Below are 17654 nucleotides of genomic sequence, written 5' to 3' on the forward strand. Positions count from 1 at the left end.
CTAGCTGGGAGAGAATGGAGAATGGAGGGCAAGGCCATCGGAACGGGGCTCTTTGGGAAGGTGGAAGACTTAGGTACCTCCCACTCCCAGGGAACCTCCCTTGCCAGCAGAAGCTACCTCTTGGTCCTACTGAACACGCTAGAGGCACACACTTGCTGGCTATTTGCCAAGCCCGTACCCCTCCCTGGGTACACATCTGGGTGGAGTTTCCTGGCCTCCCTTGCAGTTAGTGTGCTACGTGCTACGTGACCAGTGCACACGTGCAACCGTGGCCAGCAGCTGGCACTTCCCGAAATAATACACCCCCTTATGACCTTGCCATGAACGAGTCCCCTTGCGTGCCCTACCCCACCACCCCTCACTTTCTCCAGACTGAAACACCAAGTCAGACCCCTGCAGGTCCCAGGGGGCCGATGACTTCAAATCTAGAAGGAGGATATGGAATCACCCAAAGAACCCAGAGATTTTGCTAATTTATATTGGCAGAAACCTGGCACAGTGATCAGGGAACGGATTCTGAGGGTGGAGGGCTGGGGGAGGAAGCAAACAACATGAGACAGGGTCGAACGTACTGATACTAAGTGGGGCTCGTCTGAGTAGCTGGGACGGTTCTAATTGTTTGCCCTGGTGGTTGCCTGAAACCCGGCCTTAATCGTGGCCAAACGACATTAGCTGAGGGCGAAGAAGAAAAATGAGCCCCTGACTTTCTGAGTTGACTAACGACCAGGCACAGTTTCAAGCAACTTGTTTCACAGATTTACTTAGTTAACAAGCGAGGTTCGATGGTGTACTGTTGATGAAGGAATCGAAAAAATTTGGGGCACGAGCTCAGCTGAGCTGACATTTATCCCTGTTTGCTGACCTCAGGCTCTGTCGCCGACACCTTAATGTACCAAGTCAGTTTATTATCCTCACTTTACAGAAGAATAGAAGGCAGAGAGATGTTTTGGGGTGACCAAGTGTCCCGGATCGCCTGGGAATGAGGGGTTTCCAAGCACGTGGGGCTTGCAGTGCTGACACCCAGACCGTTCCAGGCAGACTGGGGTGACGGTCTCACCCAAAGTAACGCAGTAAGTGGCAGAGCCTGCCCTGAAATCCAGGTGGCCTGACTTTAGGCTCAAACTCTCCACCTCCCCCCGTGGTTCTGGCACCAGAGCCTGCGTCTGAAGTAGCCAGAGATCTTGTTAAAACCCAAGCCCTGGCCTCACCCTCCCCATTCAGTTGGCTGGAGGTGGTGGAGGTGGCTGAGAATTTTCTCTTCTTTTAAAAATTTATTTATTTATAAGAGAAAGAGAGAGAGAGCATGCTAGCACGAGTGGGGGAGGGGCAGAGAGGGAGAGAGAGAGAATCCCAAACAGGCTCCACCAGCGCAGGGCCGGACACGGGGCTCAAGCGCACGAACTCGTGAGATCATGACCTGAGCCAAAACCAAGAGCCAGGCGCTTCACCGACTGAGCCACGTGAGAGTCCCGAGAATTTGCTTTTCTACCACCTTCCTGGCTGACGCCAATGCCGCTGGTCTGCAGCCTGACTTGGAGAAGCTCCGCGTTGTGCTGCCCTGCCTCCAGACGAGAAGCTTGGAATGGACTTTTCAGGTAGGACCTGCCCACTGCCACCGCCACTCGCAAACTCTTGGATGGCCCCTTTGCCACAGCGCTGAGAAATACACGGCCGAGGCACAAGCCTTCGTGCCGGGAATGCTGACCGGCGAGGCCGCAGCGGAATGGGAATTTGGTGTCTGGGCTCAGGAGGGCACGGGATTGCCAGCATCAGTTGTCAGCGCAGAGGTGGGGTTGCCACACGGGTGGCTCCAGCGTCACTGCCCGAGTTTACCCTCTGCAGTTCCTGACAGCACTGGCATGGGTGTCTACCTGGCCTGACTTTGCAGCCAAATCTGGGGCACTATTTCTGGCTGCGTAAGCCCCCCCCCCCCCCCCCCGGCTCTCTGACTCTCCCTGGGATCCTGTGGTCAGGATTTGTGTTGTTAATTGAGGTGAAATTCATATAGCAGGAAAGTAACCAGTTTGGTGGCATTTGTGAAACCACCACCTCTAAGTTTTCAAAACAAAACCCAGACCCATGGAGCAGTTACTCCCCATTCTCCTGCCACTCCTGGCCACCACCAACATGCGTTTTATTTCTGTGGATTTACCTATTCTGAATATTTCATATGAATGGAACCATGATATGTGACCTTTTGTGGCTACTTTATTTCACTGAAAATGTTTTCAAGGTTCATCCACCTCAGCACGTATCTGTACTTGATTCCTTTTTGTTCTTTGAGAGAGAGAGAGAGAGAGAGAGAGAACGTGTCACGCAAGCACGGAGGGGCAGAGGGGAGAAAGAATCCTGTGGGATCATGCCCCGAGCCGAAATCAAGAGTCGGACACTTCACTGGCTAAGCTCCCCAGGCGCCCCAGTCCTTCGTTCCTTTTAATGGCTGAATAATATTCTTTGGCACGTACACACCAAGATTTGCTTATCCACTCATCGGTTGATGGGCATTTGGGTTGTTGCGAATAATGCTGCTGGGAACTTTGTGCATAAGGACTTGTTGGTACATAAGGACTTGTTGGAGTACTTGTGTTCAGTTCTCTCAGGTACATACCTAGCAGTGGGGTTGCTGGGGCATGTAGTAGCTGTGCTTACCTTTTTGAGGACTCCCCAGACTGTTTCCAGAGTTTTATGTTCCCACCAGCAGTGTATGAGGGTTTCAGTTGGTCCAAGACCTCATCAACATTTGTTATCATCTGTTTCTTTTTTTAATGTTTTTATTTTTGAAGGAGAGAGAGAGCATGAGTGGGGGAGGAGCAGAGAGAGAGGGAGACCTAAAATTTGAAGCAGGCTCCTTGAAGCAGGCTCCGGGCTCTAAGCTGTCAGCACAGAGCCGGATGTGGGGCTCGAACTCACAAACTGTGAGATCATGACCCGAGCCGAAGTCGGACACTTAACCGACTGAGCCACCCAGGCACCCCGGTTATCATCTGTTTCTTTGATAACAGCTATCCTAATGGGTGTGAAGTGGTATCTCAGTGTGGTTTTGCTGTGAATTTCCTAATGACTAGTGATGTTGTGTTTGTTGGTCACTTGTATAGCTCCTCTGGGGAACTGTCTATTCATGTCCTTTGCCTATTTGTAAATCATTGTCTTTAAAAAAAAAAAACAACTTTTTTTCATGTTTATTTATTTTTGAGAGAGAGAGAGACAGAGCGTGAGCAGGGGAGGGGCAGAGAGGGAGACACAGAATCCGAAGCAGCCTCCAGGCTCTGAGCTGGCAGCACAGGGACCCACGTGGGGCTCGAACCCACAAGCCGTGAGATCATGACCTGAGCCGAAGTTGGACACTCAACCGACTGAGCCACCCAGGCACCCCAATCATTGTCTTTTTGAGAAGTTCCTTTTCTGCCGTGATTAAGTCACAGCTGTTTCTATGTTTCTATTGTTTACAACCACAATAGAAACTGTGGCTGCTACACTTCTCTCTGTTCGTGACCCCGGGCCACACTCCCACCTCCAACCAGCAAAGCAACTCAATGTTCGCACATAACAGCGTGCAACTGGGTAGGGGTGCATTCTGGACGCTAATGATGGCATCTGCCAGTCTTCACCTGCCCCCACGGCCGCTCTCACCACTGAAGGGAGAGGAGGGCGACGGGGCCATAACCCACCCCAGTTCCGATAATAACAAAGAAAGCAGGAACATGTAGGGGCGGGCACGGTGAATACAGGGAGAGGGTGTGGGCAGAAGCGCAAAGCCGACAGAGGCAGCGGTGAGGGGGAGCTGGAACAGGAAGTCAGGGATGCAAACAAGGCTTCCAAATCTGTGCATCATTCAGGGGCTAACACCAGAAAACTTCCAGAGGGTGGTCTGGGTCATATGGGTGAGCAGGGAAGGGACTGGGGTTGGGGGTGGGCAACCAGCAGGAAAGCCTCAGGCACCCTCTGGTGTTCCCAGGATCATCCTGACTCCGCTAGATTCCCCTTCGAAACAAGCAGGCACAAGTCTGATTCATAACTTAGTTTAATCCTTTGTGGGGTGCACCCTGGGCAGTGAGGAACCCCCATCTGCCCCACAGGGTCCGGCATACACGGAGGAGAGTGGTCTCTTCTGACTGCCGGCCCGGGGCGCCTGACACCCATCTTCCCAATGAAAGCAGGCTGAGGGGCCCCAGCCCTCTCTGGGTCTGACTTGTGCCCCCTGCCTCACTTCCCACAGGGTCCGCGACCTCTGTGGATGTTGGGCTTGCAGCCCTGGCCTGGCCCTTGTTCCAGGCAGGTGTGCAGATGGGCACGCAGGGCTGTGCCTCGGGAGGCTGGCAGGGGAGAGGCCTGGCTGAGTCTCAGGGTCCCACGGCCCACCGGGACATGTGCTCCTCCGCTGGAAAGGAAGCCAAACGGAGCGAGGGTCAGTGGCAGCCCAGGCAGTCCTCGGATGGGGACCTTCCTGTAGCTGGCCCTGAAATGGCTATCGTGCCCAGATGGAGCTCTAGACCTTTCCAGCAGGTGTTGCTGGGGGCCGATTCTGGGCCAGGTTTCACCCCTGTTCCCCACTGTCGTTCACTGGGCCCTAGGGAATCAGGAACACCAGTGAAACCAACAGGTCCCCAAGCAGCAGCTTTAGTGACAGGAGGAAAGGGACCTTGGAGAGATCCTTGGCCAGGCTGTATTCCAGTCCTGCTGCTGCACAGACGAGCTAAACTGGGCCCTTCTTCCTCTCTGGGCCTCAGGGGCCCGCAGGTACGACAACGCCCCGAGCGGGACATCCCCGGCGGCCCTGCACGCTCAGACTCTATCTGGGCCTGTGACCTGGCTATCCTAGCGCCTGCAGCGGGCCAGCAGGGACCTCAGAGGACAGGGACCCAGAAAGGGGAGGTGTGAGAGGGCCCTTACCAAACTGGCAGATGTAACGGTTTCGGGTTTTACAACGTTGGTCATTCCAGTTGAAGGCGGCTGATGCCTGCAGCTCCACGCAGTTGCCAAACCTGCCAGGCCAAGATGTCAGGTGCTCAGGGTGGACGGACAAAATTAGGAGCCTGGGGGAGGATTAAATCTTCCTCCAGGGGCGCCTGGGTGGCTCAGTCGGTTAAGTGTCCGATTCTTGGTTTCAGCTCAGGTCATGATCTCATGGATCGTGGGTTCGAACCTCGTGTCGGGCTCCTCACTGACCGTGCAGAGCCTGCTTGGGATTCTCTCTCTCTCCCTCCCTCTCTCTCTGCCCCTCCCCTGTCCTGCTCATGAGCATGCGCTCACTCTCTCCTCTCTCAGAATAAATAAATAAATGTTAAAAAAAAAAAATCTTCCACTCCAGCAGGCCACCTGCGTCTAAGAAGCTTAGGTGCCTCCAACCCACATAAGGGGCTTCTGGGAGCTAGACCCACCCCCAGGCTCCCATGCCTGCCACTCAGGCCTCTGTAACTCTTCTCAGGGAAGCTGGGAGGGCTCGGCAAACCCCCTACCTGGGCAGCAACTCCCCCTGCCCAGAGCCAGCACTCAGCCATGCCAGCCGGTGGGGGTGAAGGTAGGACCTGGAACAGTCAGGCCCATATCCTTCCTCCCAGCAGGGAGAGGGTGTGCCTGAGAGCCCAACCAGAGCGGTGTCCTCTAGGTGACAGAGCAGGGGCATGGGCCCGGCTGCCATCAATGAGGTCGAAGGACGTGGGCCAGATTTTTGGAGCCCTTAGTCCACACAGCCTGACTTCCTCTACCCTGCCCCCGCTTGCCCTGGGCATTCCTGGGCTCTGATGACCGGGGCAGGGCCACCTAACCGGAAGGCCCTCTGTACAGGCTGGCTGGGGGATGGGTGTGTGCAGGACTGGATGCAGGTGGGTGGATTGCTAAAGACCCCAGAATCAGGGTGTTGATGTAGGCAGAGGAGCGTGGTGGTGGGGGACAGGTGGAGATAACGGAGGGCTGGGAGGACAGCTGAGGGAACAGTGGGGATGGATGGATGGAGGCTTCTAGAGCTCCCTCTCCTTTATGTAAGCCCCGAGATGCTGGGCTGTGGCTCACATCAGCTGTACCCAGACTTCCTGGGCCCCGGGTAAGGCCCAGGCCCTCACAGGGCTCAGCCAGGCAGCAGGCCGGGTGGAGGTTATTCAGTGGCATCTGAGGGCTCAGCAAGCGGTCCCGCGTGAGAGAGGGAGCCCGGAGGAGGGAGGGCACTCCAGACTCACCCCTGGTTGTCAGGCTGCCCAAAGGCGAAACTGGTGAATGACTGGTGCTCCCCGGTGGTCCAGCGGAAGGAGTCCTTTGTGGTCTTGTAGGTGAGCCCTGGGCCCCAGCAGCTGAGGTTGGCCCACCAGCCCTGGGCCCCACTCAGAGCCCAGGCTCCCTGAGAGGAGCGCCCCCGGGCTTGGAGCCTGCTGCCTAATGCCTGTCCTTAATCACCTTCCCAGCTCTTTCGGCCCCCAGGGACTCTCCCCCTCCCTCTTGTCAGTGCTCCCCACAGGGAAGGAGGTTGCCAGCCCCGTTCCGGGTCCTCGGCCCTCATCATACCCTTACCTGGGGGAGGTCTGCTGGGGGAGGTTTTGCAGCCCAGATTCCTGCACCCCCAACCAGCCAGGCACTCACCGATCCAGAAGTTTCTGGTCTCAAAGTCGCTGTCGGTCACCTCGTTGGTGGTCTCCAGGTGGCCCAGGTAGAAGGCGAGGATGTCCTGAACTTTCTGGCTCTCAATCTGGGCTAGCACCCCGCCCTTTCCCTGTAACCCCCACTCCACGTCACACTGGCAGGGCCCCAGAGCTCAGGCCGGCCCTTCCTACCCATCCCGACGCCCCGAAGTGGCCAGGGACATCCTCTCCCCCGTCCCACAGCCTCCTGCTTCTTAGAGTAGGGGTCCCCCTTCCTCTCCCCTGCCTGCATCTCCTCTCTCTGTGCACAGGGGCCCAGACTGACAGGGCCCTGACCTCGGGAAGGTTTTTGTTTCATCTGTTCAGTGTCTTTAATACGTTTGAATTGGTTGCCGACATTAATAAATCTAGCGATGCCCATGAAAATCTGAATTGCTGGTGCTCTTGAAAAATCCCAAGTTCTGACCTCTGTGAACTCCTATACCTACGTGACAGCCAGTAGCTAGGACTGAATCAGGACGGCTCCAGAGGTGGGGGTTGGGCAAGGGCTCACCCCTGGGTCCCTCAGCTCATTAGGTGACCTCCTGGCTCCCATTGGGCCTCTGAGTAACCCCGCTTTACACTAATGACCAGAGTCAGGTCAGAAGAAGTCAAAGGAGCCACTTCTCAGTCCCAGCTCCCTCCACTGAGACCCTTACTTGAGACCCTGGGGGTCCCTGGGAAGGCAGGGGTCAACCATCACCTGGCATTTCATCTTGGCTCCGTAGTAGGTGTCTGCCTCTGAGGACACCATGAAGCAGTCTCCGTCGATCCTCAGGTCACAAGTGTGGAAGGGGAAGCGCACCTTGGCTGGGGACAGGGGGGCCTGACTGTGTGCGTGGGGACCTCAGACTCATTACGCCTCGCTCCCTGCCAGGGCGCCAAGCTCAAGAAGCCCCTTCCCCTTCCTCTGGCCACCCTCTCCAAGCCGGAGAGTGGGTGGGAGTCAGTGTTGTGCTGGTGAATGTGTAACAGTCGGCTTGCTTTCAAAAAAAAAAAAAAAAAAAAGACATACAGAATTTGCCAATCTGTGCGGTGCAAATACCCCCACCAGGGACAATTTCAAGGTACCAATGTGATGTCACCGAGCAGGGAGTTGGGAAGAGAGGTGCACAGTAGACTCCTGGGAGCCGGTCCGAGCTGGCTCCAACGCTCTGCTGCTGAGGGGGTCCCTGGGGTGTGGCCTGGCTCATCGGGGGGACCTTGGGGGCAGGACTTACTGGCACACTGGGCTCCCCCATAGCCGACGTCACAGATGCAGGAACACTCCTCGTCCCGAAACCGGCCATGAACGCACTCCACGCTGCACCGCACTGCCAGGGCAGGCAGGGAGGAACAGAGCTCAGCCCGCAGCCCCGGGACCCCACACGCTGCCTCTCACAGGCCTCGGAGTGTGGGGAATGGCCACCTGCGGCCAGCACGCCCCTCAGGGACGGAACCCGTCCGGGCTTCGACTGCTGCTACACTTGGTTTGATCTCCATTGTAGAGAGAAGCAAACTGGGGCTTGGGAGGCGGACCTGCCCATGGTCACCGAGCTGGGAGGGGGACACTGGGAGGAGAGTCTACTTCTAGATCCTGATAATGTCCTCCTGCTACCGTCCACGGCCTAAGGGCCAGATCGGAATCTACTCTGAATCCCCTGCAAAGCTCAGGGTCTGGCCGGTGGTGCTCAGGCTGTTTGTTGAATGACTATATGCAGTGTCCGGGTCAGCAAGTACCTGGTCAGCACCCACCAACTCCCTCAAGACTCTCTCCAAACCCTTTGAGTGAGTGCAACACGGCCCCTGGACACCCACGCAACACCGTGTGTCCCCCCACCCCCTGAGGCTGCCTGCATGTGCCCTGGGCCCAGACTTCACTCCCTGGGTGATCTGGAGCTCCACGTGCCCCTCACCTTGGCAGTATCTGCCTGTGTAGCCAGGGGGACAATGGCAGTGGCAGGTGCTGATGTTGAGACGTCCGTGGTTCCGGCAGCTCATGCGACACGGGTTCCTGGGGACCTCTGGTCAGGCGAGGTTGGAGCTCTGAGAGGGAACCTCCTTCAGGCAGCCCAGCCAGGTGCCTCCCGGGTGCTAAGGGCCACGGCTTGGAGGACAGTCCTACAGGACGCTGCCGCCCTCCACGAGCATCACCACATCAAGCTCTCTTGTACCACTGTCCCAGCAGGAGGCGGGCGGGGCGGGGCACTTACCACAGAGCCCCCCTGCGTGGTCCCAGGCTTTGAAGCAGCCTGAGACGCTGGCCGTGCAGAGAGAGCACCAGGAGCCCTTCTTATAGGGGGCGATTGTCTTCCCGTTTAGCTCCCAGTTGCCTCTGTGAGAGTAAGCACCAGAGAGGGCTGCAAGGGCCTGGCCTGGGGAAAGGGCCTCGGCCCCTTCGGCTCCTTCTGGCCCGGCCAGGGAGTCAGGGAACAGGGAGGTGACAGGGAGGTATCCTAGGAAAGGAAAAAAATGGCCTCCAAACTAAGGCTAATGCTCCATACTTCAACCGGGCACAGCAGAACGGTGCCTCCAAGGACGGGCATCTGGGAAGCCACATTCTGCCTGGCCGGGCTCGTGAGTGCTGCCCACTTCCACACCCTCTCCCTTTCCTTCTTTCTGTGAGGGTGCAGACCAAGGGGCAAAGGCCTTGTGAGTGGGTGGGTGAGCGTTTTACCCTGGGAGGACGTACCCTCCATCCCACAACGCAGCGGCGGGCGCTTACCCGGGAGAATAGGCGCAGACGAAGGCTTCAATCTCCGCCCGGGACCCAGAGCAGGGCTGTCGCCCGCAGCCCAGTTGGCTCGAGGTGGCCCACACGAGCTGCAGAAGACATAGTGGCTCAGACCATCATCACGGGCCCCCCCAGTCTTCTGGGGGCCAACGGCACTGACGATGCCTGTCTGGGGAGGGGAGACGCAGCCTCTGCCCCAAACCAGACAGAAAGACAACTCCCTCACCTCCCGGGGCCTCAGCCGTGGCAGCTGGGCTGGGCAGGGCTATGAGGACAGGTGGGAATAGCCTAGGAAGGCTGTCTGGGGGGGGGGAGTGGAGGGGTTTCAGTCAGCAGATACCTGAAGAAAGGAGAGAATCGTGGGTGGGTGGAAGTGGCAAAAGAAAGTCTTGGACAGGGCTTCTGGGTGACTCAGTCGTTAGGGGTCCACCTCCATCTTGGCTCAGGTCACGATCTCATGGGTATGCGAGACGGGGTCCCGCCTGGGATGTGGGCTGACAGCAGCACAAAGCCTACTTGGGATTCTCTCTCTCTCCCCCTCTCTCTGTCCCTCCTCCACTTGCGCTCTGTCTCTTTCTCTCTCTCAAAAAAAAAAAAAATCTTGGACATCAAAGGTCTTGTGACCGATTGCACAGATGGCTACAACCCTTCACTCCTTCCTACAGCTCACGCTTAAATGTGCTCTTTTGCATCATGAGGAGGACTCTCTTTTCCAGCTTGTCTCTGGCTGGCCCTGTGGCTTGTGTGGGCCAACGGAATGCAGAAGAAGTGATTTTGAGCCAGTTTTGAACCTATGCTTCAGGAGACCCCACAGGCAGAGGTGAGCCAGCTGAGGCCACTCTAGACATCCAGCTCCCAGAAAATCAGCCAAGTGATTGCCCTTGCACGTGGGCCCCACCAAGGCGGGAAGAACTTCCCCGCTGGGCCCAGCTCAGATTGTCAACCTGCAGAATCACAGGATGCTAAACTTTGGGGTAGTGTATCATACGGCAAAAGCTGGTAGGTGTAGGTCTCGGATAGTACTCCAAACTTAGATTTAAAATCTTGAAATCAGCGATAACTTGGAAACAGCGCAGGAATAGTTCAACTCCTGCAGCACTTAAAATGACAACTGTGAAATAGGGAGACACAGACATGTAGTCATATATATGTACCCGATAATTAGAGAACGTACATTCTCTTTAGGGATGCACGGAGCGTTTGCAAACATTGACCCCCCTCCCTAAACCACAAAGCAAGATTCAACAAAGACCAAAGGAACAATAGCCTATGGGCTGCATTCTATAAATACAATGCAATAAAATATCGAGTAAATAGCTTAGAAGTAAGGGGAAGGAGAAAACGTAGAAAATTTAAGCATACACTTCGAAATCAAAGATATCATGATGGAAAATAGGAAACATGTAGAAATGAAAAATCACGGAACAGCAAAATTCACGGGATACAGCTAATGAAGTTTAGAGGGAAATTTATAGCTTTAAATGAATTTAGCAGAAATGGAAAAAGACTTAAAAATTAATCAAGAATATAAAAAAACAGTAGGGCCGCCTGGGTGGCTCAGTCAGTCAAGCATCCAACTTCGGCTCAGGTCATGATCTCACGGCTTGTGAGTGTGAGCCTGGCCTTGGGCTCTGTGCTGACAGTGTGGAGCCTGCTTAGGATTCTCTATGTCCCTCTGCCTCTCCCCTCTTGCTTGCTCTCAGAAAAAAATAAACATTAAAAAATATTTAAAAAGAATATAAAAAAGAATAATAAACTGAATAAAGTAGGAGAAAGTAAATAATAGGGGCACCTGGCTGGCTCAGTCAGAAGAGCAAAGGATTCTTGATGTTGGGGTTGTGAGTTTGAGCCCCATGTTGGGTGTAGAGATTACTAAAAAAATTTTTTAAACTCTTAAAAAGTAAATAATAAAAATAAGCAGAAATTAAAAATAAGAGGCTAAAATAAAAAAAAGCTGATTTGTTCAAATAGAGCTCTGGCAAGACTGGTAAAGAATGAGAGAGAAAGCACAAATAAAGCTGAAAAGTTTGAAAGGACCTAGCTACAGACACAGCAAATCTTTTTAAAATCCCTGTTTAATTCTAGTTTTAAATCTGTGTTAAATACTGAACAATTCTGACCAATAAATTGGAAAACATAAAATGGACAATTTTCTAGAAAACAGAACTTGGCAAAACTATCTCAAGAAGAAGGAGAAAAGCTGAAATGGTCTCTGACCGTTTCTAAAAGTTGAATCAGCAGTTAAAAATCCACACATACAACGCATATACACACAAAACAGCCCCAAAACAGAACAAGGTCCAAATAGTTTTACAGGAGAGTTACAGCAAATATTATAGGAACTATTCCAGGAAAGAGAAAATGAGGCAAAATTTGCAATTCATTTATGAGGTTAGCATTGCTCTAACCCAAGTAAGGGCAGTATGAGAAAAGGAAATCAGAGGTCAATTTCAATATCAAATAATAATTAGCAAAGCAGATCTAGCAATGAATTAAAAACAACAGGGGCGCCTGGGGGGCTCAGTCAGTTAAGCATCTAACTGCTGATTTTGGCTCAGGTCATGATCTCATGGTTCATGGATTTGAGCCCCCATTAGGCTCTGTGCTCACAGTGTGGAGCCTGCTTTGGATTCTCTGTCTCCCTCTCTTTCTCCCCTTCTTTTGCTCCCTCTTTCTCTCTCAAAAATAAATACATACATAAATATTAAAAAAAAAAAACAACAGTAACAACAACAACACACACACACACTCTGCATTACATTATTTCACATTACATGATATGCCAAGTTGGCAAATATTCAAAATATTTAACAACCAGTAGGCATGGGTACTTGCCAATCAGAACAGACACTGGGCTGAAGGAGGATCCTGGGACCCAATACTGTGCCAGGCATTCATTTTTTGGCTCTAGACCATGGGACAGATTCTAGGTGTTTCAGGGAAGAGGCTAGGCCAGGTGCATTCTGGGAACTTGGGGCAGCTACTGTTTACTAATACATCAGTATTTTAGCATTTGCATAACTGTTATAGCATATAGTGTGTAGATGGAGAATTTTCCTTTCAAAACTTTTCTATAAAGCCATAATTAAAATATGATTTGTGTGGGGATAAACAACAACAACAAAACAACAGAATAGGACCAATAACTCAGCAAAAGACTTACGGGCAGATGTGAGCTTGGTATATGACTGAGGTGGCATTATGAATCAGTGGGGAAGGATTCAATACTCAGTAGAGGATGCTTATTTGGAAAGACAATAAAATGAGATCCTATACCACACCTGCATGAAAAATTCCAGGAGGCATAATGACATCAATATGAAAAAGGAAAGCTTTGGAAGAAAAGATATTTCTGATGTCAGAGTGGAAAAGGATTTCTTAAACATGATACCACAAACAGATGAACTATACATTAAACTGAGAAAATGGATTAATACTAAAATCTAAAAGGTCTATCATATAAAATATAAGATACACAAAGAAAAATATAAGCCCTATGCTAGGAAAAAATGTATATCCATATGACCAACAGAAAGCATAAAGAATGTAGAAAGGATGCTTGAAAATTAGTAAGAAAAAGATGCACTGTGTTAAAAAATGGGCAAGACATTTGAATAGGTAATTAACAAAGCAGGTAATATGCTCAATTTCAAATTAAAAGCAAATTAAAAATCAAGTGAGGAAGCATTTCACAGCCTCGAGTTGGTCAAAATCAAGGAGCCTGGCAATACTGGGGAAGCAAGAACTGACTTGTGAATGGGAGTACAGTTGGCATGGCCACTTTGGCAATAACTCATAAGGTCGTAGTTGCATGCTATGCTATGACCTGGCCATTCACCTTCTAAATGCATCCTAGAGAAACTCTGTACACATATGCACGAAAGGAGCTGAAGTAGGATTTGTGCATTGTGGAAGTACTTTTATTTTTTAAAAATTTTTTAAAGTTTGTGTTTATTTGTTTTGAGAGAGAGAGAGAGAGAGAGAGAGAGAGAGAGAGAGAGAGAGAGAATCCCAAGCAGGCTCCGTGCTGATAGTGCACTTGACAGAGGGCTTGAACTCACGAACTGAGATCATGACCTGAGCCAGAATCAAGAGTCGGGCGCTCAACCAACTGAGCCACCCAGGTGCCCCCGGAATGACTTTTAATAGTAAAAAAGTAGAAATAACCTAGATGCTTATAAATTGCAGTTTATTCATAGTGAATCACCCATGTGTATCTGGGTCAACGGAAGTAAATCTTAGAAACATGGTCTGGGGTGGTAAACGAGACACACAGAGCACTCATACGGGACTTAATAACACACAACCCACTTGCAAAAGCTGTAAAGGTATGAAAACACTTAGACATGCAGTAAAAGTATTAAAAATGCTTTGGCTTTGCCTGTGTTTTTCAGTGCTGCACCCTAGCGCCTAAACAATGCCAGGTACATAAAATAAAATAAAGGAAATGTGCTTGGGACTGATCCACCTGGATTTCAGGAAGGTCACCCACCTCTAGGGAAGGACAGAGGAAAGAGCAGGAGTAGGGCTTCAGTTCTGTTGTTTGTTTTTTCTTCAGAGATGAGAAACAACTATAGTTAAACATTTTCTAGTAATGGGTAAAAGGGAGTCCATTATTTGATGTTTGAAATATTTCGTATTTAAAGCTGAAAAAGTAAAACTATACAACTCGGGGGGAAAGTGACCACCAATTTCAGGACGAATGGTAGCCCTTCTGAGCTGCCCCCAGTGGCCCAGGGGCCTTGGAGCCAGGGGCACAGACTCACCTGAGTGTAGTGGGTGCAGGTGGCATTGGGGGCACACTCGGCTGCTGTGTAGCTGTACCGCTGCCCCTCTGCGAACCACAGGCCCACCACGTGGACAAAAGATGCTGAACCCACGGGCAGCAGCTGCACGTTCCAGCCCACTTGCTGCGTGGCTCGAGGTGCCGATGCAGACTTCGGGGCTGGGGCACCACAGAGAGCCGCCTTGGCCTGAGCCCATCGGGCCAGGCTCTCGCTCCAGTCCTGGGGGCGGCGCAAACAGAGACGTCAGCAGGGACCTTTGGGCCAGGCCTTAGTGATTCAACCTCCCCACAGGGTGTAGGCTCATGCAGAGAGCACTGGACGGGGATTCCTGCTTGGCCACCTGACCCCTCCAAGCTTCTTTCACCCACTTCCCCCCGCCCGGAGCCAGGGGCAATCAGTCTGGACCTTGGAGAACAAGGAACTCTCCAAGATATGTTTGTAAAAGTACCAGCGATGTTTGGACGCCTGACCCAGAGCCTGGCTCTACCCAGGCCTGAGAGCTCCCATCCTTCTGACTCCTGTGTGGGTGCCCTTAGGCCCTGCCTTGGGCACCACCCCAGGAAGGGGGGTGATGGGTGTTCCTGAGGGAGTAGTGTTAGCCGGGTGATGGGATGGGCTTCTCTGGTAGTTTTTCCTGTCTGGTAATGCGAGCCCTGGGCAGTGCCCAAGCCTTGCAAACTGGTTTTGTGTTTGCCATTAGGTACAACTGGTCTTGGCCATTGGCAGAAAGGTTCACTTGCTCCCACTTGACTTTTCTTTGATGCAAAAGACCTCAGCAGCCATGCTGCTTTGTCCTGTTCTCTAACCCTGGCCTTGGAGTGCGTTGGGGTGCCAACAGGGAAGCAGGACAAGAGAGGCTCCCGGCCCCAGGGCTCTGGCCCCAGACAGCACTGTCCTCTGGAGCGGCCCCAATCTTTTCTCCCCACCCACAAACCAACAGACTTCCCCTCATACCCCCACTGCCGCCCAGTAGTCCTCTGTCCTCTTAAACAAGGGGCTCATTGGGGCGCCTGGGTGGCTCAGTAGGTTAAGCATCCGACTCTTGATTTTGGCTGAGGTCATGAACTCATGGTTCACGAGTTTGAGCCCCGCTTTGCTCTGTGCTGACAGTACAGAACCTGCTTGGGATTCTCTTTCTCTTTCTCTCTCTCTCTGCCCCTCCCCTGCTCACACTCTGGCTCTCTCGTTCTCAAAATAAACTTAAAAAATTTTAAACGAGGGGTTCAGCAATGAAGAAGACATGGGTCATCCCATCACCATGCCCTGGCCCAACCCAGCCACCCCATTAGCAGTCCCCTAATCTCCACGAGACTCAACATGAGGACAGTAAGGTACCCGCGGGGTAAGATTGTCATGGGGATTGCAACTTCCCCAGAGCCTCAGCCTCCACTGGGGGAAAGCCCTAGAGGGCTGCAGAGGTGAGGGAGGCTGAGTGGTGGGGCTCCATTCTCATCTTTTATGAAATGCTCTTTTTCTAAGACTTTGGTCAAAGGGGCATGAAAACTATAGAAACTGCTGACCAGGTGATCAGGACGCCCCCACGCCAGGCGCTTGAGCTGGGAGCAAGGAGAGTGGGCAGTGGGGGCCAGGACCTGCGCCTGAGGAGGGGCAGAGCTGCTGCGGAGCAGGGAAGGGGGGAGAAGTGACCCCTTCCCGCCGGCTCGCCCCACCCCCACCTCCTGGGAAACTGACCCGGGAGCTCTCAAGGTCACCACCACTGAGCCAGCCTGGAGGAGTTTATGGGAGGCAGCCATGGGGAACCCTGCCCACCCCCACACGATCCTGCTCTCACTCCCGGGCCTGTTAACATGGGCCGGGCTTGTGTTCCTGGGCCCCGGATGGTTCCTGCCCGCCCCCCCGGTGGTCCCAGTTGGTGTGGTGGGAAATCCTGCCGTGCTACCCAGCCCCCAGTGAATGAGGAGGGAGCTCAGAGGGGCCCCACTTAGTCACCCAGACAAACCATGAAGAAGCACTGGGCCCTGGTCACATTCAAGCCCCCTCCCTCAAGCGGGGTGCTGCTCCCTCCCAGTCCTCTGCCCCTCTGATCCTGCTGGGACTTCTTTGTGGAGCACTCCTTCCTTGTCTTCTGGTCTCCCGGGCAACGGGATGGGATGTGAGGAAAGGCCAAAGAACTGCCGTTCTGGGAAGGAGGCAGCTGCGGAGCCCCCGCAACCGGGCATGGTCCCCTCAGTGGGCCAGGTGACTGGCTACCCCCCTGCCCTGCTCAGGTGGATGGGCGCCTGGCACCAGTCTGGCCTCCTGAGGCCTCTTCACGTTTGCCCCTCCAGCCACCCTCTTGGGGGTCCTCACCATTCTCTGCATGTTGGCTGCAGGAGGGTGCACCCGGCTGCGCAGGCGGTTGTGGAGGGACAGGAGCAGGAACATCTCCTTACTGCTCAGAGCTGGGGTGGGAGACAAGGTCAGGCCCCCTGGGTGATGGGGTGGGGGTCACCGTGGCAAGATTAGAGTGCAGCCCTGCCCGTAGGAAACAAGAGCAGGAGGGGCTGGGGAGGATGGTGGGCATACGGGAGGGCTCGTGCAGAGGGATGGGAGACAGGTGTGGGGCTGGCAGAGAGGCAGGTGCCCAGGCACCCTTGGGCTGAGGGCCGGGGGTGAGGGTAACAGGAGGGGGTGAGGGCCAGGGGCTGGATGCGTGGAGGGGTCAGCCCTGGGGCCCCTTGGCTGGTCTTCCTCCTGGACCCCCGAGCCTGGGCCCACTCCCCTTCATTCTTCCTGCTCCCCAGCCCCCACCCCCCCAACCATCTTGGGCCCTTGGGTTACCCAAGGGGACTCTTTAAACCACAGCTAGCCTGCCCAGGGCTCAGGCCTGGGAACTGGCTTCCAGCAGCCCCGGAGCACCCCTCTGCAGAGCTCACAGCGGCTCCACCTCTTTCCTCACCCGGGGGCCCCTTACCTCCAGGCGCTGGAGCCTGTTCCTCCTGCGGCAGGAGCACCTCCACCTCCGTCCGGGCCATGCCAAGGAGAGCCAGAAGTATGGGCAGGAGGCCAGGCCAGCGGCCCCCCAGCCTGGTGGAGGGCTCTGGCCACAGCATGGGCCACTCTGGATGTGGCCTGGCTCAGCCGTCCAGCCCGCTTCCCAGGCTAGATAGAGTGTTCACAATCTCAAGGGGTCAGGCTGTACTGGCAGACAAAAGGGGGAGGCTGGTGAGTAATCGGTGTATCCCAAAAGCCTCCCGTCGGCCCTGGCATGAGAGAAAGCCAGCTCCAATCCCAGGGCTCCACCCCCCTCCAGCCACTGGCCTGGCCAGCAGCCCTGCCCATAACAACCAACCCAGCAGTGTGCACTGACCCTGTGGCCCCTGCTAATCATTGCAGGATTATTGGAGCCCTTGGGGAGCCCTGGGAGCCCCCGCCGATTGGCCCACAGACATTCCAGGGCTGTGGATTAGCAAATGATGGCCGTGCCCTGGCCGGGACAGTGTCCTTTGGGCACATCGGTAGCTTCTACTCCCAGGCCCAGGGCAGGCAGGCGGGAACTGGGCAAGACCCCAGGGGAATTCTTCCCTTTCTCAGGAAGCTCGTCCC

General features: G+C 53.9%; 1 protein-coding gene across 3 annotated transcripts; it reads right to left on the reverse strand.

Annotated features, from left to right (window-relative positions):
* Nucleotides 1-4005: 4005 nt before the first annotated feature.
* LOC109270633 (C-type lectin domain family 18 member A) lies at nucleotides 4006-17334 on the reverse strand. 3 transcript variants are annotated; one of them, XM_053906665.1, is made up of 12 exons: nucleotides 17023-17334; nucleotides 16419-16537; nucleotides 14088-14327; nucleotides 9313-9410; nucleotides 8801-8922; nucleotides 8504-8611; nucleotides 7829-7921; nucleotides 7312-7418; nucleotides 6571-6622; nucleotides 6174-6270; nucleotides 4891-4982; nucleotides 4006-4378 (listed from the first exon to the last, which is right to left on the reverse strand). In XM_053906665.1, exons 1-12 carry the CDS (start codon nucleotides 17159-17161, stop codon nucleotides 4341-4343), a joined length of 1305 nt encoding a protein of 434 aa, XP_053762640.1. In that variant the 5' UTR covers nucleotides 17162-17334; the 3' UTR covers nucleotides 4006-4340. The 3 variants fall into 3 exon arrangements, with proteins under 3 accessions (XP_053762640.1, XP_019310835.1, XP_019310834.1); XM_019455290.2 differs by having other exon boundaries at nucleotides 6571-6700; nucleotides 16419-16510; nucleotides 17023-17330; XM_019455289.2 differs by having other exon boundaries at nucleotides 6571-6700; nucleotides 17023-17330.
* Between the last annotated feature and the right edge of the window lie 320 nt (nucleotides 17335-17654).

The sequence above is a fragment of the Panthera pardus genome, unplaced genomic scaffold, assembly GCF_024362965.1.
Source record: "Panthera pardus isolate Hobbes unplaced genomic scaffold, ASM2436296v1 HiC_scaffold_19, whole genome shotgun sequence".
NCBI lineage: Eukaryota > Metazoa > Chordata > Mammalia > Carnivora > Felidae > Panthera > Panthera pardus.

Excerpts from the sequence above, each read along its gene's own strand:
- LOC109270633 (XM_019455289.2), bottom strand. The coding sequence starts at position 17,161 with ATGCTGTGGCCAGAGCCCTCCACCAGGCTGGGGGGCCGCTGGCCTGGC. Across the intron at positions 8,923-9,312 it reads GTCTGCGCCTATTCTCCCGG|AGGCAACTGGGAGCTAAACG; the intron begins GTAAGCGCCCGC and ends TTACTCTCACAG. Across the intron at positions 6,271-6,570 it reads GACCAGAAACTTCTGGATCG|GGCTCACCTACAAGACCACA; the intron begins GTGAGTGCCTGG and ends GCTGGGGCCCAG.